At 35.0% G+C, this 23,753-nt stretch overlaps 1 protein-coding gene across 3 annotated transcripts in view; it reads left to right on the top strand.

Moving 5' to 3' along the window:
• Positions 1-23,753, top strand: part of WDR70 (WD repeat domain 70) — a 309,184-nt gene that overhangs the window by 121,255 nt on the left and 164,176 nt on the right. For all 3 annotated transcript variants that reach the window (XM_077896170.1, XM_077896169.1, XM_077896171.1), the window contains one exon: positions 3,914-3,990. In XM_077896170.1, coding sequence (XP_077752296.1) covers positions 3,914-3,990 — 77 coding nt within the window. The remainder of the gene's footprint in view (positions 1-3,913; positions 3,991-23,753) is intronic.

Raw genomic sequence — 23,753 nt, 5'->3', positions numbered from 1 at the left:
ACCATTCTACTGCAAGGAGGGCTTTCTTTTATTTATTTACTTATATGTACCTAGGAGTTCCTATTTTAGTCACTTTTTTATAATCCATAACTTTATTTATTTTGATGCTCTAATTGTCCCCGTGGAAGCCCCTCAACCTGCACTTTATTCTTTAACATATCGGCCTCATTTTTGCACTTTATTATTTTTTGGCACAACCAAATGTTCCATGTTCATCTTGTATGAACAAGAATCAAACATTTCTTCAAGGAGCCCTATTTCTTTTTAGGGGAGAATGCAATTTAGAAACCAGGATCTCTGTGCTAGGGTCGCTGGGGTGTCATTGCTTCCAGCCAATCTCAGTATACAAAGCTGGAGCATAACTTACACACATACATATTCACCTATGTTTACATTTGCCTGGTAGAAATCATGGATTCATATTGATAATACCCCTGATTTCAGTCAAATTCCATAGGTTCTATTCTAGTATTTCTTCTTTCCACTCTTGTTAACTCCCTTCTTAAAAGAGAGAAATTCGACTTCCATTGTGCTCAAAAACATTTCTTCATTTGCTTAATTCTTCACTGCAATGAAAGCAGTTTCAGAATTGTTAATGCATACCACTGCAAAGAAGAAACAAATGTATTAACTAGAATTCAATATTTATTTATAGTTCTTTTGGTCTTTAGCTTGAGAGTATATATTCGTTTCCTAAGACTACTGTAATAAATTACTACACACTTGGTAGCTTAAAACAACAGAAAATCTTGCACAGTCCTGGAGGCCAGAATTCTTGAAATCAAGGTATTAACATAGCCATGCTCCTCCCAGCAGCTCTAGAGGAATCCTTTCTTGCCTACTCTAGCTCCTGGCGTGTTCCTTGGCTTGTGGCAGCATAATCCACTCTCTGCCTTTATCTTTACAGAGCTTTCTTTCTTTCTTTTTTTTTTTTTTTTAAATATTTTTCTTTTTTTTCTTTTTCTACTTCTTTTTTTTTTTTTAAGATTTTCTTTATTCATGAGAGACAGAGAGAGAGAGAGACAGAGAGAGAGAGAGGCAGAGACTCAGGCAGAGTGAGAAGCAGGCTCCATGTAGGGAGCCCGATGTGGGACTCGATCCCGAGATTCCAGGATTATGCCCTGGGCCAAAGGCAGGCGCCCAACCACTGAGCCACCTAGGTGTCCCTTCACAGAGCTTTCTATTTGTGTCTTCTCTTCTGACTTTTTTTAAAATAGATTTTTAAAAAAGATTTTATTTATTTATTCGTGAGAGACACACGAGAGAGAGGCAGAGACATAGGCAGAGGGAGTAGCAGGCTCCATGCTGGAAGCCTGGTATGGGACACTATCTCTGGACTCCAGGGCATTCTGGGCCAAAGGCAGGCGCTAAACCACTGAGCCACCCAGGCATCCCTCTTCTGACTTTTTAAGGTCACATTCACAGCTTCTAGTGATGAAAGCATGAGTAGATCTTTTGGGTGGGGGTCCCCGTTTAACCCAGTACAGAGTATATGGTTACTTGGGCAATTACCTTCTGTTTATTCTTTCAGTGTATTTGTTGTTTATTTGAAATACAGTAGGGTTCATTTGTTTCTGTTTATATTGAATTTTAGGTTTCTCTCAGCCTTGTTTTTGAATATGCAAAGCAGCAGTTTCAGAAGTCTAATAATAATTTAATAGATATAGAATAATAAATTGTGGTGACTGTAATTAAGGAAATGGACAGATACTCTGGTAGAGAACAACAGAATGGGCCATATATACTTAGATATAGGGCTAGGTCCTGTTATTTGAATAAGTGATATATAAACTGGGATTGAAGGAATGAGAAGCCAGTCATGTAAAGGTGGAAAAAAGAGCTTTTCCCACAAATGTAAAAGCGTGTGAGAAGGCCTTGAGATGGGGAAAGAGCTGGTTGTATTAGAGGAAATGAAAGAATGCCGTGGATTAGTGTCTCTTGGGGAAGAGGGAACACAAAATAAATGCAGTTGTACAGAAAGCAAGAGCCAGAACATGTGAGTTATTGTACACTGTGTAAAGAGGTTGGAGAGCAAGTGGAGGACAATAAGCAGTGACATTTTTGGAAGTGTGTGTATTTACAGATTTATTTATTTATAAGAGAGAAAGAGTATAAGCATGGAGTGGGGGTGGGTGGGGAGGAGGGGCAGATAGAGAAGGCGAGAGAGTCTTAAACAGACTCCACTGACTGAGTGCAGAACACAATATGGGGCTTGATCTCATGACCTGAGCTGAAACCAAGAGTTGGATGCTTAGCAAACTGTGCCACTGAGGCACCCTAGGAATATATTTTTAAAAGACTGTATTGAGGGACACTTGGGTGGCTCAGTAGTTGAGCGTCTGCCTTAGGCTCAAGTTGTGGTCTTGGGATCGAATCCTGCATCAGACTCCCCACAGGAAGTCTACTTCTCCCTCTGCCTATGTCTTTGCTTCTCTTGAGGCAAAGTGAAAAGTTACATGTCTCTCATGAATAAATAAAAATCTTAAAAAAGACTATCTTGATTGCTAGGTAGAACATAAGAGGTAAGAATAAAAGTGGAGAGACTAGGGGCAGTGTATAATAACTGACATAGAGGTATGAAATAATGTTGGTTCCTCTAAGAATGGTGAGGTGAATAAGGAAAAAAGTGGATAGATTTAACATGTATTTTGGGTTGAACTGACAGAACTAGCTAGGGGATTGAATTTGGGTGGAGAGAGGGTTTTAGGTTTATAGTTTGTAGTTTTAGCAACTATGGAAGAAGTTGATTGCAAATGAAGGAGACATTAAGAATTAAGGTTTCCCTATTGGCCTACTATTATGTTTGAAATGTCTATGCAGATGTCAAGTTGGTAGTTAAATGTGCAACCTTAAACTCAAGAGAGAAAATGGAATCTCAAGCTTCCCATCTAGTCCCATTACTTCAGTTCATGCTTCCCTACTGCACATCTCTGGTCTCCATTGGTACCCTGTAAACATAAGCAGATTGTCAGGAGTTGGCCAGATCCTGTTTGAGGTATTGCGGGCAACTTGGACTATAGATGATCTCCAGGTTTATATGTGGGTACTCCAGTTCCATCCAATTCATTCTTTCCAGAGAGCTACAGTTATTTTCCTTCTAAGTCATTTAAATATGTACATTTTACTCCTTACTCCATAGCTTTATTTTGGACTCCTACAGAATAAGAGATTTCTACCATTATTAGATACTAGGCTTTTTTCTCCCCCATCTGAACACATTGTATGAAATCACTCTAGCTGACTTTGCACCTAGAAGGGAAATGTGTGTCCATGTGTATATTCATGTTTGATATTTACTCTGTGGTTGATATGGTATGTATTATGTCTGTTCATATACCAATATTACATTGTTTTAATTGCAGTATTTTTATGTAATTAGTAGGTCTAATCTTCTTGAATCATTTTACAGATGTTTCTCCATTTCTCACATATTTATTCTTACAGATGCAGAATCAAGCTTGTTGCCATATTTTTAGGAAGTGTGGATTTTCCCCTTCAACCTCTTGCTTTTGTCTTGGTTATTTGTAAATACTTTCTATTCTTATTTTCCAATGAGAAAAGAGTCTTTAAAAAAGAAGGGCCTATCTCCTATTATGGTCTTTCCCTTTGTTTCCTAAAGAGAGGCTGTCCGTTTCCTTTCTATTTCCTTCCTTATTAAGCACCTGTCCTGTATTAACACTGTGTTAACTTCTGGGCAGGGGAGTTATACAGTAAATTAAACAAAGTAATATAAACAAAGCATATTATGAAATAAAATTGGTAGGATATAATATGTTTCTAATTAAAATAGTGTGTTCTTGAGAGGATTAAAAGTTTTACTTTTAAGTATGGTATGTCAGTTTCTGGTCCTTTTATTTATTGTTAAGAATCTTTTAAAAATACCTTTTTTTTTCTTATACTTTTATTTTTTAAGGGTCATACAGCAATGCTTCATACTGGTTCATGGCATCCCAAAATAAAGGGAGAATTTATGACTTGCTCAAATGATGCGTAAGTACTGTTGATAATTCACTTAATACCTTCATATCTTTCAATGTTTTTTTTTAGCAATTGTATTATAATAAACTTGCGAATAAAGTAGGAGATTAGAGTATTAGGAATCCTGATGTTTACATATTCTTGGTCTTAACTTTACTTTGATTTTACCTGGTAGTATCAGGTTTGTTTAAATAAATATGGAAACTTTGAAAAAGAGTTGATATAAATTCCAGTACAGTTTAGTAGCGAGCTCAGTGGATCAGACTGATGCTATTAAGTGGACTCAATTGACTTTTTGAGGTTATGACTGTTACTTTTTATAGTAAAGATTCACTTGTATCTGAGTCTAATACATAATATATGTTTATTTTTTAATGATTGCTTTTTGAAAGTAGTTGAAGAGATTGATTAAATGGTTATTAAGATTCTTTTGCATTATATCTATTTGCCTAGGACTCAAGAATATTACAAGGAATATTTGAGCAGCTTTGTAGCAACACAATATTGTTATATTGTATGATTAATTTTTAGTATTCATAGTAGTTCATACATATTTGTAGTATTATAAATTACAAAATATGGTTGGTGTTGTTCAGGTGATTAGTATTCATAGTAGTTCATAAGAATGCACTATTTGTAGTATTATAAATTACAAAATATGGTTGGTATTGTTCAGGTGAAACACAATATTTTAGGTAAAAAACTGTTGTTTTTAGGTTATTTGTCTCATCTTTTTACTTTCTGATATTTGTAATTTGCCTTCAAAATTCCTGTTCACATTCCTGGATAGTTTATGTTTTCTGGAATTGATCTTTAGGATAACAGACAAAAGACGTAATTTCTTTCCACAGCACAATTTAAAAATTAATTTGATCTACAGGGAACTAAAATTTGGGAATCTATACTGAATATAACTGGAGCAAGATAATACAATTTGATTAAAATATTGGTAAATAGAACTATGCAGCTTTAATTTCTTTTTTATCTTTGTTTTACTATCTTTCCAAGTACTTAATGTAACATTCATTTTCATGTTTAAAGTGACATTCATTAATCAGCAAATCAAGTATCTGATTTCTTAAGGACTTAAATTTAGCAGGTAATCTAAATTAATAGTATCCTATGATCAAGTAAGGTTTATTCTAGGAATGCAAGGATATTTTATAATTAGGAAATTTTACCATCAAGAAATTTTCAATATAATTCATTATTTAACAAGTGAAAAGTTATAATCACATGATATTATATTATATGATAACATTGATATTTGATAAAATTTAGTAGTCTTTCCCAGTAGAAGTTCTAAGTGAAATAGGAATAGGAAGAGGGGTACCTGGGTTGCTCAGTGGTTTAATGTCTGCCTTTGGCTCAGGTAATGATCCTGGGGTCCTGGGATCAAGTTCCACATTGGGCTCACTGCAGGGAGCCTGCTTCTCTTTTTGCCTATGTCTCTGCTTCTCTCTCTGTCTCTCATGAATAAATAAATAAGATCTTAAAAAAGGAGTGGGAAGAAATTATCGAAACTTGTTAGAAATTAATTACCAAAAGTTAAAGTAAGTATTGTATTATATACTGGAGAACTGGAGCTATTTGCATTCAAATAAAAACAAAACAAAACAAGACAAAGATGCCCATAACTATTTAAAGCCTTTATGCAGTGTAGATTTAGAGACTTTATACAGCATAATAAAATAAAATAAATAGTTAAAAGTGTTGAAAGAAAATAACTGTAAAAAACAGAGGAGTCAGACAATTTTGGTTAAAAACTTCAGCTAAAGAAAGAAATTGGGAAAAAAAGAAACTTTTGTTCTCCAAACTATTAATGATCAGGCTAAATAGTGTGCTGTCTCTGAGCAACCTGGGTGGCTCAGTGGTTTAGCACCGCCTTCAGCCCAGGGTGTGACCCTGGAGACCCGGGATCGAGTCCTGTGTCGGGCTCTCTGCATGGAGCCTGCTTCTACCTCTGCCTGTGGCTTTCTATTGGCCTTTGACTTTGAGGATAGTAAATAGTAATGGGCTAAGCTGTGGGACATCAGCTCAGACACCTAGTTCAACCAACAAATACAGTGTGCTCACTGTGTACCAGGTACTCCTGTATATGATCTAAGTCTCCGCCTTCATAATGCTTACATGTCAATGGAGGTGAGTGCGTTGAGACAGACAAGGTACAGATGCAGTAATAAATTAATACAGTTTTATATAGTAATAAATAATGAGAATAGTGACAAAATAAAGCAAAAGGGTAGAGAGAAAGTAGAAATGTCTACTCTGTGTAGTCAGAGAAAGCCTCCAAGGAAGTTACATTTTATTTAATCAATTAACTTATTTTTTTATTTTTAAGATTTTATTTATTTATTTGAGGGAGAATGCACATGAGAGAGAGATCACAGTGGAGAGGAGAAGGAGAGGGAGAAGAAGTAGATGCCCTGTTGAGCAGGGAGCCTGAGATTATGACCTGAGCTGAAGGTGGACACTTAACTGACTGAGCCACCCAGGTGCCCAAGGAGGTCTTTATTTAAAGATTATTTAGTCTTTATTTAAATATTATTTAATCTGTATTTAAAGATTATTTATTTGAGAGAGAGCAAGCACAAGTGGGTGCAAGAGTGGAGGGAGAAGCAGATTCCCACTGAGCAGGGAAACCTATGCAGGACTGAATCCCAGGACCCTGAGGGTCATGACCTGAGCCACAGGGAGATGCTCAACCAACTGAGCCACCCAGACACCCCAGAAGGTGACCTTTTATTTGAGAATTACACCATGCGCTGCAGGCAACCACAGTAGAGAGAGCCTTCCAGGCCAAAATGATAGCATAATTCAAGATCTTAGGAAGGGAATGTATTGGAGCATATTGGAGGGGCAGAAAGTCTGGTTTTGTTGACATAGAAAAGGTAGGAATGACAGGAAGTGAATTTGGAGAGGAAGGCAGAGACTAGATCATATAAGGTGTTGTATTCAAAAGTATAAGGATTATGGTTTTAATGTAATTATAAGGCCAGTCATTAGAGTCCTAAGTCTGCCCCATAGTATTATTGAAAATCAAAATCAAAGGAATGCCCACTTCACAGAGCATTAAAATTTTCCAGTTATCTTGACATAATAGAAGCCATGAATGAAGAATGAGCATCATATTAAAAAACTGAGAGCTTTCACTATAAGGTTAGGAACAAGATAAGGAAGTCCACTCTTATCACTTTTATTCAACATAGTACTGGAAGTCCAACCATAGTAATCAAACAAAAAGAAATAAAAGGTATCCACACTGGTTAAGGCAGAAGTAAAACTGTCACTATTTGCAGATGACATGATACTATATGTAGAAAACCCTAAAGACTCCACCAAAAAACTTCCAGAACTGATAAATGAATTCAGTAAGGTCACAGGATGCAAAATCAGTGTACATCTGATGCATTTCTCTACACTAAAAACGAAGCAACAGAATGAGGAATTAAGAAAGCAATCCCATTTATAATTATACCAAAAATAATGAAATATCTAGGAATAAATGTAACTAAAAAGATGAATGCCTATATTCTTTTTTTTTCTTTTTTTAAAGATTTTATTTTTAAGTAACTCAGTGTAGGGCTCTAGCTCACTACACTGTGATCAAGAGTCACATACTCCACCAGCTGAGCCAGGCAGGTGCCCTGCCCTATTCTTTAAAACTGTAAAACATTGTTGAGAGAAATTGAAGATGACACAAACAAATGGGAAGACATTCCATGCTCATGGATTGGAAAACAAATATTAAAATGTGAAGACTTCCTGGAGCAGTTTCTATCATAGCAATGGATAGAGATTGATAGAGCAATCTCTATCAAAATAGTAACAATGTTTTTCACAGAACTAAAGCAACTCTAAAACTGATACAGAACCACAAAAGACGGTGAATAGCCAAAACAGTCTTGGAAAAGAAAAGCAAAGCTGGAGGCATCACAATTCTAGACTTCAAGTTGTGTTATAAAGCTGTAGTCATCAAAACAGTATGGCACTGGCACAAAAATAGACACATAGATCAATGGAACAGAATAGAAGACTGAAGAATAAACCCACAGTTATATGGTCAATTGATCTTCACAAAGCAGGAAGGAATATCCAATGGGAAAAAGTCTGTTCAACAAGTGATATTGGGAAAAATGAACAGCAATATATAGAAGAATGAAACTAGACCACTTTCTTACACCATACATAAAAATAAATTCAAAATGAATTAAAGACTTAAATGTGAATCCTAAAACCATAAAAATCCTAAAAGAGAACACAGGCAGAAATGTTTCTGGCATTGGCTCTAGCAGCATTTTTCTAGGTGTAGCTCCTGAGACAAGGGAAATAAAAGCAAAAATAAATGATTGGAACTACGTTAAGATACAAACCTTCTGCACAGTGAAGGAAACAATAAACAAAACTAAAAGACAACCTTCTGATTGGGAGAAGATATTTGCAAATGACTTATCCAATAAAGGGTTAATATCTAAAATAGATTAAAAATTTATATAACTTAACACCGAAAAACCAAATAATCCAGTTACAAAATAGGCATAAGTCATGAGCAGATGTTTCTCCAAAGAATACATCCAGATGGCCAACAGACAAATGAAAAGATGCTCAACATCACTTATTAGAGAAATGCAAATAAAAATCACACTGTGGGGCACCTGGATGGCTCAGTCAGTTGAGCATCCAACTCTTGATTTTGGCTCAGGTCATGATGTCAGTGTCATGAAATTAAGCTCTGCATTGTGCTCAGAGCAGAGTCTGCTTGAGATTCTCTCTCTCTCTCTCCCCCTCTCCATACGCACATGGACACACACACACACACACACACACATTCTCCCTCTGAATAAATATATAAAATCTTTAAAAAAAGAAAAAAGAAAAAATCCACACAAATACCACCATACACCTGTCAGAATGACTAGAATCAACAACACTAGGAACAAGTGTTGGGAAGGATGTGAAGGAAAAGGAACCCCTGTGCACTGTTGGTAGGAGTGCACTAGTGCTGCCACTGTGGAAAGCAGTAGGAGGTTCCTCGAAAACTTAAAAATGGGGGAACTGTTCTGTGATCCAGTAATTGTACTACTGAGTATTTATCCCAAAACACAAAAACACTAATTCAAAGGAATATATTTAACCCTATGTTTATAGCAACATTATTTATAATAGCCAAATTATGAAAACAATCCAAAAAGAATGAAATCTTGCCATTTGCAATGACATGCATGTACCTAGAGAAAATAATGCTAAGCAAAGTAAGTCAGAGAAAGACAAATATCATGTGATTTCTTGAATTTATTTACTTTTTAATTAAATAATTATTTAACAAATTTAGAAGAAATATTATAAGTTAGCAGGAGCAGTTTAGAAGAAAATGCTTTGATAAAAAGTTTCAGGAAAATATCTGTGATGTTAGGTTAAGTGTACTAATATTGTCCCTAGACTGAGTTCTCCCTTAAAGGAAAAGTATGTGGACCTGGATATGTGAACATAGGAGGTGGGAAGAGAATTAAAAGAGTATAAGAATATGATCTAAAAAAAAAAAAAAAAAAAAGAATATAATCTAGAGACCCACAAATATAACTTGATATAGATCAGTTTGAATAAAATGTACTTGGAAGTCTTTCTCTGTAAAACTAAGAATGTGCCTTTAATTAAAATATAAATATTTACAAACAACTATCTACTCTATTGGGATAGGGATAATATGTATATTATCTTTTTTTTCAGAGAAATGTAAGAATTCACTCATTTAATGATTGGTTACTTGATGATATTAAGGAATTGTTAATTTGGGGATACGATATTGTTATTATAGTTGGCTTTTTAAAACTAAGTTTTTTCTTTAAAAATTTTAATTTAAATTCAGTTTTGTTAACATGCAGCATATTATTAGTTTCAGGGGTAGAATTTAGTGATTCATCATTTCCATTTAACAACACCCAGTGCTCATTACATCACCCAGTTACCCGACCCTCTCGCCTACCTCCTCTCCAGGAACCCCCAGTTTGTTCCCTATTGTTGAGAGTCTCTTATGATTTGTCTCCTTCTCTATTTTTATCTTATTTTATGAATCCAAAGTTTCCATTGTTTAAAATAGACAATTAGGATCAAGAATCATGTTTTTTGTATTTGGGTTTTTGTTTTTACCATAAGATATTACAGTAAAAAGATTTTAATTTTATTATTGGACAAACTCTGGATTAACAGGATAAACAAAGTAAAATTGATACTTAAAAAAAAAGATTTTATTTATGTGAGAGAGTGAGAGAGTGAGGGGTGGGGGAGTCAGAAGGAGAAGCGGACTCCCCATTGAGCACAGAACCTAGTGCAGGGTTCAGTCCCAGGACTCCGGGATCTTGATCTAAGCTGAAGACAGACGCTTAACTGATTGAGCCACCGATGCACTCTGATACTTTTGATTATACTTTGGTGTAATTATCAAAACAATACTTTACATTGTAACACTATTATAAGATATTTTGAATGGGTTTTAGGGGAAAAAAGAATAACCATGGTACATTGGTTACTTTCCAACACAGGAAAACTACATGAATTATTAGGAGCAACTAACATCTGATCAGGCATCATCAGAATTCTTAGGTCTGATACTATGAAGTTCATCCTGGATTAAGAAATATTCCCATGGTCCAGAGATTAGTTCACTTAGTGCCTTTGGGCAGGATCTGCCTTTATTTTTGTGTGTCTCATAGTTCAGAGGGGCATTCTGGTTTTCATTGCTTTATCTCAGTCTTCTTCGTTGGTGAGCATGACAGAGAGGTACACATCCACTGTACGTCATGTAAACTCTTTATTCTCTTGGAGATTTTTTTAGAGATTATTTAGAACTTAAATTAGGATCATTTCATCAGACCTTATCAAGCTCATAATAGTAATATTCTCTTCTTCCCCAGTCTCCTCCTATCTCTCCCTCCTTCCCCTCATTTTGGGCAATTGGAAAATATGTATTATGGATAATATGATCATGATGTAAATGGCTTCTGGATGAAAGTTATGAATCTCAGCATCTCCTGTGTTATCATAATATTATATTTAGTGTTAACTAACACGTGTTTGTCAGGCTATAGTTGTTGGCATTGTAGGAGTAGAGTGGGAGTCCTGGCCAAGTCAGTACCAGCCATCCATGTAAGTCACACATATTATGAATGAGTTTAGATACAGTAGGAATGAAGAACCAGATAGCATTTGTAAGGAACTTTTCCACTGGAGGTGAAGGTGTCACTCACTATTTTATTCTGGCCTCATGTATGCCCAGTTAAATTATGGTATTTCCTTTTAGTGTGAGTTGAAAAATGCTAGTGCCTTAACCTTTTGATATTATGAGTATCCGTATGAAACACAAACCTAGGATCAGGCCAATATAGGAATGAAATGAAGGAAGAGAGTAATATGGAAATCTTCCTGGGTTTTCCAAGTTTACCAGAATGAAGCATAGATAATAAGGCAGAGCTTACTACATCATTCTTGGAAGTAAATGTTAATGAAAACCAGATGGTAATGAAGATAAAGTGCTTACTTATTCAGTGGAAGTCAATTCTACTTGTGAATCTATATGATCTGATATGGAGTCACTTTATAATATATAGTACACAGAGTGAGAGTATAAGTGATACTCTACTTTAACCTGAGTCCTTGGTGCAGAATTTGTACAAAGCAAGTTCCATCTCAGCACAGGCTCTGCCAATAGATAACTGGTGAGTGAATCAGATGCTTCCAGTATATATCTGGAGGGTTTTCTATTGCTTACTCAAGAATTTGTGTCTCAGAGGAATTTGTTGATGTCTATTGTGACTACATCTGCCTCTACATGCTGTTAATGACGAGGAAAAAGCAGGAAAATAATGACATGCACAGACAAACATTTAGCAGTGAATTGCTGCAGCAAAATAGACAGTGTTAGATAAGAACACTGGGAAATGACAAAACTTTATAACATAATTTCTCCTTCCACATCACAGTTGAGAGGGAAGACATATGGAAGAATAAACAGACAGCGGTAGGGCCCATGGTAATTACAAAAAAAAAAAAAGGGTGCAGAGAAAGTGAGTTTTAGGCTGGAGTTAAAGAGGGGGAACTGTGTAGATGTGTAGATGTCACAAAATAGCCATTAGGACCCATTTGAAGCACTTGTGAAAAATGGCTCCCAAGTACTGAATAAGGCTTTGAGGGTTAGACTCCTGTAATAGCTGGCAGAATTAAGAACTAGAGACTTAAACAAACAAACAAAAAATCGGAATGAGACCAATTTTTATTCCAGGGTGCGGTGGTCTGGGGAAAGTCACGCTCCTCATGTGGTATTAAAAACGTTCACCAAAAAAAAAAAAAAACGTTCACCAGCAGCGCCTCAGGTAGGTAGGGAGCATACAGGAAGAGTTGCTAACACTACTTGCTTCCAAGAATCAGGGAAAGCTTTATACCCCAGTTCAAATATGTGTTTAATAGTCCCACCTTAATCCATGGGGAATATATTCCAAGACCCACAGTGAATGCCTGAAACCATGGATAGTAGCAAACCCTCTATGTACTATTTTTTTTCCTGTACATACTTACCTATGGGGAAGTTTAATTTATAAATGAGGCACAGTAAGAAGTTAATGACCGTAACAAACAATAAAATAGAACAGTTTTCCTGTAACAGAAGTATTGTGAATGTGGTCTCTCTCTCTGTCAAAATATATTACTGTAGTGTACTCACCTTTCTTCTTGTGATGATGTAAGATGATAAAATGCCTATGTGTTATGATATGAGGTGAATGACGTAGGCTTTGTGCTGCAGTGTGTTAGGCTACTATTTATCTTCTGATGATATGTTAGAAGAAGGCTCATTTGCTCTCAGATCAGGTTGACCCTGAGTAACCGAAACCATGGAAAGTGAAACCACAGATAAGGGGGTGCAGGGTTACTGTATTAGTATAAATTCCTTTTGTGGAAAAGTAGGGAAGTGATGAGAGAGGAGATAGAGAATAATATAGGAAAATCTTAATTTGGGCCCTCAAGGATATTACATATAGAACATGCAGAATATACAGTGATCCATGATTAGGGGATTTTTTTTCTATAAGCAAAAGACGTAATTTCATATTTAGGGTTTATTTTATACAATGTGAAATGAGTATTTAGAGACATTAAAATCTAGTCCATTTAGTTTTCTTTAGAGCAACTATTATGAAATGTGAATATTATGAAAGAAATAAAGTTAAGGGGCTGCTCTAAATTAAAGAATTGATGGCGGGGCACCTGGGTGACTCAGTTGGTTGAGTGTTCAACTCTTGATTTCAGCTCAGGTTGTGGTTTTGGGGTTGTGGGGTGAGCCCTGCATTGGGCTTCAAGCTTAGCACAGAGTCTGCTTGGCCGCCTCTCTCTCCCTCTGCCTTTCCTCTGCTCTCTCTCTCTCAAATAAATGAATTAAATCTTAAAAAAAAAAAAAAAAGATTCATGACAAGCTTAGAAACCACATAATTTATGAACCTTGGTTGGATCTTCTTATTTCTTCTGAAGGAGGAAACAAAAGGAGGGAAGGGGTGGGGGAGAGAGGGAGGAAAGAAAGGAATCACCAAAACAAAAACAATAAAGAGACAGTTTCAGAGATAATTTGGGAAATTTGGATATTAGATATGACAGATTGCAAAAATGGCCACAGTTCTTCATCTTTCTTTTTTTTTTTTAATTTTTTTTTTTTTTAATTTTTTTATTTATTTATGATAGTCACAGAGAGAGAGAGAGAGAGAGAGGCAGAGACACAGGCAGAGGGAGAAGCAGGCTCCATGCACCAGGAGCCCGATGTGGGATTCGATCCCGGATCTCCAGGATCGCGCCCTGGGCCAAAGGCAGGCGCCAAACCGCTGCGCCACCCAGGGATCCCTCTTCATCTTTCTTGTACCCATGCTTTTTGCAATGTGACTTTGGGGCTACTCCTACTAAGAGATGGAGTCTGTTTCCCCACCTCATGAATACAGGCTGGCCAACAGAAGGTGGCAGAAATGGTGGTGTGCCATTTATGAGCATAGGCTTCTTAAGAATTCTTATGTGCTTCTACTTTCTTGGAACCATGACATTGCTGTCTGATCAAGCTCTGGCTAATCTACTAGAGAGCAAGAGACTTGGAGGAGAATTCAGTTTTCCCATTTGAGGTCATCCTAGTTTATAGTCCGCCAATTCCCAAATTTGTGAGAGACTGTAATGTAGATTAGCAAAACTGATCACAGAGAAATGAGTTAACCCAGCTAGGACAGAGCCATCCAGCTAGGACAGAACCACCCACCTGACTGGTAGACTCATAAGCAATAACATATGCCTATTGTTTTAAGCCGTTAAATTTTGGAAGTGTTTTGTTATGTATCAGTTGTTAACTGATATAAATGATATTGAATCATGTTATGTAGAATCAGATTATATAGAAGAATGTCTTTGTTCTTAGATACCAGCTGGTGAATTTAAATGTGAAGTATCATGTGGTAATGCAACTTACTTTAAAATGGTGCAGCAAAAATAAAGCATGCACATGTGTGTGGTATGTGTGTATATATGTATATGTGGATATATATATATAGAAAGTGAGAGATTGAGAATACAGATGTGACAAAATGTTATGGTATATGGTGTCCATTGGAAAAGATATATGGTCTTTATTGTACTGCTCTTTTAACTTGTTTGTAGCTTTAAAGCTTTTCAAATAAAAGTAGGAAGGATCTTCTTAATATTGGCTTATTTGGATATTGTCTTGTTAGAAGGTGGAGGAAGGACAGTAAAGTGTCCTCCAGACTGAGAAGGCAGTTTGAGACTGAGAAACAAAGCAAGCCACTTCATATCATTTACATGGAGATTTATTTAGGGTAACTTACTGACAGGGGGGATCAAGGCGGATGGCGATCCAGTTGCTATACAGCTATTCTCTGCAAAGCCTGTACCTTAATCCACATATTTTACAGTATTGTGGTGAAGTCAAAGGGTAGTTATCTAGAGTGGTGCCATTTGTGTGCCAGAGGGAAGGGAGGGGAAGAAAATATGTTATCTCTACTCGTTATCGAAACAGCTTTAGGGAAGATCAGAACAAGCTTCCAGCATTCCAGCTAGGGCATATGTTAACTTCCTAGAGTCATGGGACATGTAGGGCCAAAGATGGAGTCAGTATTGTCAATACTCCTACACATCTATACCACTCCTACCTTTTTTGTCTCTATAAATTGAATATAAGGTGGAGTCATGAGAATTATAGTTAGTTGCATTTCTACTTTGACCAAGATTTTTCTTGGATAGTTTTTCAGTCTGTTTTAAGTTTCGACATATCAGTGCTGACTTAGATTCTGAAAACCTGGTATTTAAGATTGTCTTCATTGAATCATATGTAGCAGGATTTCTTAAGTGTGTTTTTGGGAATGGTAGTACCTGTGGAGTGTCCATGGAGAAAGGATTCCTTAATCCCCTATTTGTAGAGTCACAGTGCCAAAGACTAAGTATGTTAAAGATCCTGAGAACTATAATAAAAAAGGAAACCAGCATTTTGAAGATGTATTGATACAACTCCCATCTTTCTGCGACTGCCAGCAATACCTGTTACGCTGTGGGAGTATGGTGTTTCCAGGAGTATACTTTGAGAAATGAAAATTGCCCCTAGTTAATGCTTTCATGGTAGAATTCAGTATAATAAATATTTTAAATTTATTTTTTATTTGGTTATAGCTTATAAAGATGAATTATATCAATTAAAATTTTTGGCAAGTTTTGGGATGGCATAATAGAGCAGGCGCTTTTCAGACCCAGAGCAACTTGGGTACTCCACTCCTTATCATGAACTTGATGTAGTAATTTACTACTGAATCTCAAATTTCAATAAAACGGGGTAATACTTGATTTATAAGATTGTACTCTAGATGTAATGTATAAAGTCTTGTGTATAGTGGGTGTTCATGTGTAAGAGTAGCCTTGGAATCATTTGGATTGGATTGAAGACTGTGATTTTCAGTCTTTAGTTTTTCTTAGTTTCTCTCACATCTTGGTGAAATCTCCCTTTTGAGAGCATGTGTAGGGCATGTTGGATCTCATAGGCTAGAAGGCTGCTAGACAGATTTCACTTAATTTTTATAATCAATAGCATGTGTAAATATAATAATAAAATTCTCTAAGGAATGGTGGTTCACATAAATGCATCCTAGGAAGGTCAACTTTTCTATAACTCAAGTATTTTTTTCTATTTTATTATTTTTTGGGGGAAACTTAAAATACATTAGCTTCCTATATTAGTAGTAAGTATTTTAAATATAATTTAACGTCTTTGTAATTATACATTATTACATTGTGGAATAAAATGCCTCACAGAGTCTTGGCATATGTAGGCCTATCTGTAGCTTTTAGAGCTCTTGACTGTTAATTTCATTTTTTGGTTTTCCCATTCTGTTAATTGTTGCTTCTTGCTGCTGTTGGTATGGCAGCCTGTACAAGTACCTTAGTTTCTCTCAGTTCTGTGTTTCCAGTAAGCTGTGGGCTGGGGTTGAGGTAGAGTGGTCCAAGTTTTTTAGAATTTGTGCAGAAGAGGGAATAATTTTTCAGGTGTTAACTAGACTTATTGTGGTGATCATTTTGCAATATATACAAATAACAAATCATTATGTTTTACATCTGAAACTAATATAATGTTATTTGTCAATTATACCTCAATAAAAAGAAGAAACACACTGTTTAGGTCATATTTCTGCAATATCCTATGTTGCTTTTATCTAATTCTTTGATTTTTAAAATCTAAATCTATTCTTTAATATACTCTCATAGGTTGTCATTTTAAAACCATAAGGATGCTTTTTAAACCGTTTCAACAGCTACCAGCATTTAAAAAAATTGTACATTGATTTTATTTTCATTATGTGGGCAATGAAAAATTTGTCTATGTAATTTTAAAGCATTTTTAACAGAAATTTTGCATGAAACAGATAACTGATGAAAAATTAATTAGGATTTAGCATCAGAGCCTAAATCATGAAAATATTACCATTCAAACTTGCTGATAAGGGTGAAATATGCTTATGATAAACAGCAAAATTTATTCGCTTTCTTTTTTTTTATTCATGAGACACAGAGAGACATTTATTCATTTTCTGAAACTCTTTGTCTTCATGAGTTCTGAGAGTATGAGAATCTATTCTCAAATTACTGTTATAATTAAGATGTTCACATCTTGGTGTATGATTTAGTTTCTATTGACAAACTTTCTCTGTAGGCTTAGATGGAAAAAATATGTACATCTTCTTTTAATTTTGTCATAAATTCATTTGGTTTGTAGAAGTTCCTCTTAAATAGTTTGTGTTTAATCAGCCCTATTTTATTTCTGTTATATTGAGAAACACATAGTAGGTGAAAAGTCTGTAAGATTTTAAAGTAATAATAATAACAACCCATTGCAGAGCTACCAGGACAAATTCTTTAAAAGTTCAAGTTTAGAATTTAGAATTAGGCCTTACGGTTGTGGTTGTCCTCTAAAGATCGCCATTCAGATTAATGTGTGATTGTTGCAATTTTAAGTTGCTGTGTTTTACTTCAGCCATAGAGTCTTTGAAGTTATTGTTTGTGTTTATAATGTTTGATTAAATATAGAAAGAATTTTTAATTTTTATGTGGTTAATTTGTTACACAGGAGACTTAAGTTGGCTTTTGTTTGTTTTTGTGTGTAATCTCTTTTAATAAAAGTGTAAAGATGTTAGTGTTCTCAGTCTCTGTTGTGCAACATAATACTTTTAACACTAAAAATCTAGGAAACATATTTCATTTGGAAAATGAAATTGACAATTATTGAGAACCATCCTGTATTTGGAGCTCTAGAACTAGTTTTACTTGAGAGGTTGCTGAAAGCATAAAATGGGGCTTTTATATAATCAGATATTTTGAAGTAATTTGAAAATACTACATCAAAAAAAAAGCCTAGAAATTTAAAAATTGTAATTCTACTGTAATTCTACACTATTTTGGTTCTGTGGTGATTTAAAGTAATTGGGTGCTTGCCTAAAGTAATAAGCACTAGAGGCAGAGGGGAATTTTCATGCTTGACTTTAGAGATGAATTATGTTTGGTGGTGCCATAATTTGGCCCACTAATAACTTAATCTGTAATATCTCAAAAAACTAGAACAATCTTTTAGTGTTATAAATATCATGGATGTAGAATTATCAATCATTTATATCCTTTTTTAAAAAATTGAGATATGACGTCATTTATATTCTGTAACACAAAATAAGCTAATAAACTAACAAAATATTACTAGAGAAGTTAAATTTACTGAATAGGCAAGAGTTATTTATAATTAACCATTTTAATTTTGTGTGCATTTTAAGTTTCAAGCTTCTGTTATGCTTGAATAGCCTTTGATTTATAATTTTCCTGGTACCTTCAACTTCCTTAGGTATGTTTTTTAGCATATGTTTATAGTATAAAACTTCACATCCTGTCTCTAGGAATTATACAAAAAATTTAATGTCACATTATCCTTGATGTAAGTTTATGTAACTTTTATTTTTTTATTTTTTATTTTTTTTAGTTTATGTAACTTTTATACAAAATGTTGCTCAGGTGTACTATACTGTCATATTTAACCAGGATAAAATGTTCACACCTTCAAAAATATTGGAGGAAAGTTTAAGTCCAAGTTTGTTATATTTCAGTTGTACACTTTTCCCAGTTGTTAAGTAGTAACTTATTTTGGCTATAAGAACATCAGTACTAAATAATCATGTAGGATTTATAAACTGTGGAGGATGCTCTTTAGTATTTTCTTTCTTTATCTTGAAGTCCATATGAAACCACCATTAATTTCATCAGTACCATCTCCTTTACATCAATTCAGTTTTTAAGATATTTATTCATTCATTTATGTATTTATTCTTAAAGAATAATGCGGATGTCTACAATATTGAAGGCTCTGCTTATTTCCTGGCATCCCTAGATTAACCAAGCATGTGATAGAGAGTAGTTTGAATTTATTCTGGGGATTTCTAGGTCAATCCATTCCATGTATGACTAAATGAATTTGTAGGTATGACTAGTATACCAGTACTCTTGTGTGTAGTGGTGTTGTTGGCCATTTATAGAATAGTTGTAAATGAAGAAGGTTATTCCTGTGAAAATTGATTAATTGAATGTAGTTGTAGGAATGGGATTAAAGGTGTTTCCCTATTGTAGATTTTGCAATTGTTAAAACTCATAATTAAACTTAAAATGTTTCTTTGTTTTAACTCTACAACATTTCCTGAACGACTTGGCTATAATAAGTGATTTTTCTTTTTTAAATTATCTTTTCCATTTCCAAAATAAGTTTCTGTAACTACATAGCAAATTTATATGTATGCTGTTTCTGAATCTTTGCTGTAATGCCAGATAAGCCTGTTGAATCCATTTCCAGCTTTGAAAAAATTGTCACCTCATCTTTTCAGTTTCCTTTTGACAGAGTTCATGAAATTAGAGTGGCAGGTTAACAGGAACTTTGCAAGGAAGTTTGAATAATGATTTGCTCTTTTCAGTTGCCTCTTTCTAAATCTTGTAAGTTTACATGATGTTGTAAAAGTATTTGTCTTACATACTATCCTTTCTTGTGATAATCCTTCTAGAATCTCATTTAGAAATGTTAACTTTTATTGCTGTTTTTTAAGAAGTACTCCAAGTAGAAATAATGTACTCTTCTCTTGATAATACTTTTCCATTATTATAATAGTAATAAGATAGACTATAAAATAGAAAGAGCTCATAAATTACTAGTTATAAACCTTAATGAGCTGGATTCTATTAATTAGAATAAGACATGACATTTTTGGAAAGCTGTACAAACCTATCAACAAATACAACTAGCACTGACTTGTTTAATGTCACTTCATATGGTCACTTAAGTCTTGGAATATCAGTCAATAGCTGTGTCTTGGAGGAAACGAGGTTCACTGATAATATTCCAACAAAAATTTGTTACGGACCTTTATCTCTCTATTAGAATAGGGCAGAGGTAGGGCAGCTTCTGGTTTATACCACATAACTATGGTTGTTGTTACTGTTCTTTAGACAGTCTTACTTCTGTGTCCCAAATAGGCTGAAGATTATAATTATTTTTCATAACCCCTTATGTAATTAATTTTTTCCACAGAAAAATATATCCTTTGTCGGTACACAGCTTTTAACATTTTTAATTCCATTCTGTTCTTGTTGCAAAACTCTTTTGTCTACTAACCAGCAAACATTTATTGATAACCTACTGTGTGCTCTGCCTCAGCAAGACCTTGGATAAGTAATTCTTGCTCTTGTAGAATTTATAATATAGTGAAAATACTTACATAATAATTAAGCAAACAAAAGTAAATAATTGACTGAATAATTAAAAGTATGTAAACTGCTATGAAGGAGCAATATATAAGGAAGACCTGAGGTAGACTGGAGAGTCAGTAAGTACTTCTCTGAGGACGTAATGTTTAAGCTGAGATATGAAAGTTGAACGGTTTTTGGTAGTCAGAGAGGAAAAGATACCATTTTCGGAAATGCCTGTTGTGGAAACTGAAAGATACCAGCATCACTGACGTAGAGCAGCATGAGACAAATTTGCTGAAGTAGGTGGGTGCCAAACCATGCAGGGCTTTATAGACCATTTTGGACACACTTGCATTTTATTCCAAGAGCAACTACATACAAGAGGTTAAAGGATTTTAAGCAGGGTGGTGACACAATCAAATTTACACAAAAAATGACTCTAGAATCTCTGTGGAGAGTAAATTGGAAGGGCAAAGATGGGGGCTTTCATACTGCTAGGTTAGTGGTTCTTTTTTCTGCCTGGAGAGTTTTCAGATATGAAACATATTCCCATTAGTCACACTGTTCATCATATTTAGTGAATCTGATCTTCATCCATGTGCTACCCCTGAGGTAAGAATCCCTGAGCTAGACCAGCTCTTACCTAGTGTTGCTCAGAGAAGTGACTTACCCAAGGTTACATAGATAGTTAACCAGTGGCAGAGCAAGCACCTCAACTCAGTTGTGAAAATCTTTCGGAGCCCTTTTCACATGATTTCTCTTGGTATAGGAACCTTGCATCATCAATTAGAATGTATTTACTATGGTTGGCTGTTGGATAACATAGAAATATATGTGGCAAATTCTCTAACGTAAATATTCATATAGGAGATAATGCCGAATGAAATAGTAGTTTGTACCAGCGGCTTTCGTAGTGTGATCCACAGACCCCTGGAGGTCTTTGAGATCCTTTCAGCTGCTCCACAGGGTTGAAACTATTTCTGTAGTAACACCAAGGCAAAATTTGACTTTTTCATTGTTTTGATGTTTGCACTGATGACACCAAAGCAATGGAGGGTGAAACTGCTGGCATCTTGGCCTTAATCAAGGCGGCAGCAGCAATGGTCTTTATTAGTAATCATTGTATTTACTGCCACATACTCATAATTTAAAAAAAAAAAAGCTCGTTTTACTTAAGAATGTTCTTGATGAAGCAATAAAAATTGTTAGTTCTGTTAAATCTCCACCCTTGAGTACATCTTTAGTATATAAGTATAGTAAATGAGAGGGCATATGAAGCACTTCTGGTGCATATCAAGTGTGATGGCTGTCCGGAGGAGAAGCACTTGCATGACTCAGTTGTGAAATAATTGCTGTCTTTCTTTGAACAAACATCATTTTTACTTGAAAGAACCATTGACAGACAAATTATGGTTATTCGTGCTGGGCATTTCATAGATGTTTTATCAAAAAAGTAAACGAAGTCAAGGTGCCTGGCTTGGTTGATTTAAGTGTCAACTCGATTTTGGTTTGGGTCATAATCTTGGGGTCTTGGAATAGAACCCTGCGTTGGGCTCCGTGCTCAGCAGGGAGTCTGCTTGAAGATTCTCTCCCTTTCCCTCTGTCCCATCCCCAACTTGTGATTGTGTGCTTTCTCACTTTCTCTCTCAAATAAATAAATAAATCTTTAAAAAAAAAAAATGAAGTCACTTGTCATTTTAAGGAAACCAGTTGGTAGTATTTGTGTCCAATGATAAAATTTCAACTTTCAAGTAACATTTAGAACTTTCTAAATATTCCTTTGAGCTTGACAGCTTCTCAGTACTTAATGGTTGGTTTGTTTTTTTATAATTAGTTTGGTTATCACATTAAATTAGTGTTTTTTTTTCCAATTGTACAATGAAATGTCTCAACATTTTGAGGACTTGTATAACTCATTGACTAGTATTTTTTTTGTTTTTCATTTTCTTTTGGAAAATCCCGTTCCTCCACTGCCCTCAGGATGTCTCTGAACACTGACCGCTGCTTTCTCTTGTCCAATTTGGCACAGTGCTTGTTTCCATCTGTAGCCAAAGCCCTAAGCATCTGAGTCAAAGATTCCATGTCTTCATAAAAAAAGTCACTCTCCATCCCTCTGGCCAATTCAAACATAAGTGAATGTATTTATTCATACACAGGTGTCACATTAGTTTCAGAAAATGACTGGTTAGTTTCAGTGCATTATGTTATTAAATCATGTGCAGCTGAAGGATCCATTCAGAATATATGCTAGACCTATAGATTTTACTGAAGGAGTAATAAAAGTATATTGTCATGGTTTCAGATTCTACACTGCAACTAACTTTTAAGAAACTACCACTTGTTGAGTTTTAGCGTAATATCAAAGAATATTTACAACTATATGAAAGAACTATTAAAATGCTCATTTTTCCCCACTACACATCTGTGTGATAGATTTCCTTCTTGTGATTTAATCAGAACAGCATATGTAGCAGTTTGAATGCAGAACTATTATATATTGTCCTCTATTAAGCCACACTTTAAAATGATTTCCAACAGTGCCATATGTCTTACTATTTTTGTTTGTTTTGAGTAACATTGTAAACATACAAAGAGTTTATTAATACTCTTTAAAAAATTATTATTTTTTTTAAAAGTCAGGGCACCTAGGTGGCCCTGGTTGAGCATTTGACTTTTGGTTTTGGCTCAGGTCATGTCTTGGGGTTCTCCGATCAAACACTGAGTCCAGCTCTGTGCTCAGCATGGAGTTTGTTTGAGATTCTCTCCCTCTGCTCCTCTCCTGCTCTCTCTCTCAAATAAATGAATAATCTTTAAAAAAATAAATAAAAGTTTTTGAGTATATTAATTTAATTTCTGGCATCTCAAGAAATAACAGTTATCTATGTGAGGCACAATTTGAAAACTACAGAGAAGTAAGTTAACACTAAATAGATTTTCATTAGGAAAGGCAGAGTGAAAACGGTGGTGTAAAATATGTACTATGGAAATACAGGAAGAAGCAAAGAGGTAGTTGTACAGAAATGGAACAGATGATATAGGTTTGCATTTAATGGACCTTTTATCCTTAGTCCAGAGCTGTAAAATTTTCTTTAACTAAGCTTAATAAACATTTTTTTTTTTTTTACATCTATTGATGTCTGTCAGGCCCTGCATTAGGCATCATGTTTTGAGCTGAATGCACAGAAATAAATACAACATGGTACTTTCTCTTCTGGGTATTTCCAGTCTCTTTGGATCATTGAGTATCTATAACACTATGTTTTACAGCAAAGGGATGGGGGTAGCTCATTCTGTGTTGTTTCTTCAGAGAAACATGAAGCCTTTTTTGCCAAGAGACATGCATCCCATAATGCAAGAGCAGAGTTTTCCTGTAGGTACTTTTCAGCCTGGAAGTTAGCTCCAGATTCACCTTGGAAAGAAAATTCTTCAATAAGTTATAGTTACGAATTTCTGAATCTTTTCATATTTCAAAGTAACCTAACCTGTGC

Source organism: Canis aureus, chromosome 4 (assembly GCF_053574225.1).
Source record: "Canis aureus isolate CA01 chromosome 4, VMU_Caureus_v.1.0, whole genome shotgun sequence".
NCBI classification, from domain to species: Eukaryota; Metazoa; Chordata; class Mammalia; order Carnivora; family Canidae; genus Canis; species Canis aureus.
Note: the sequence above shows the minus strand (reverse complement) of the source record. Positions and strands in the feature narration are given on the sequence as shown.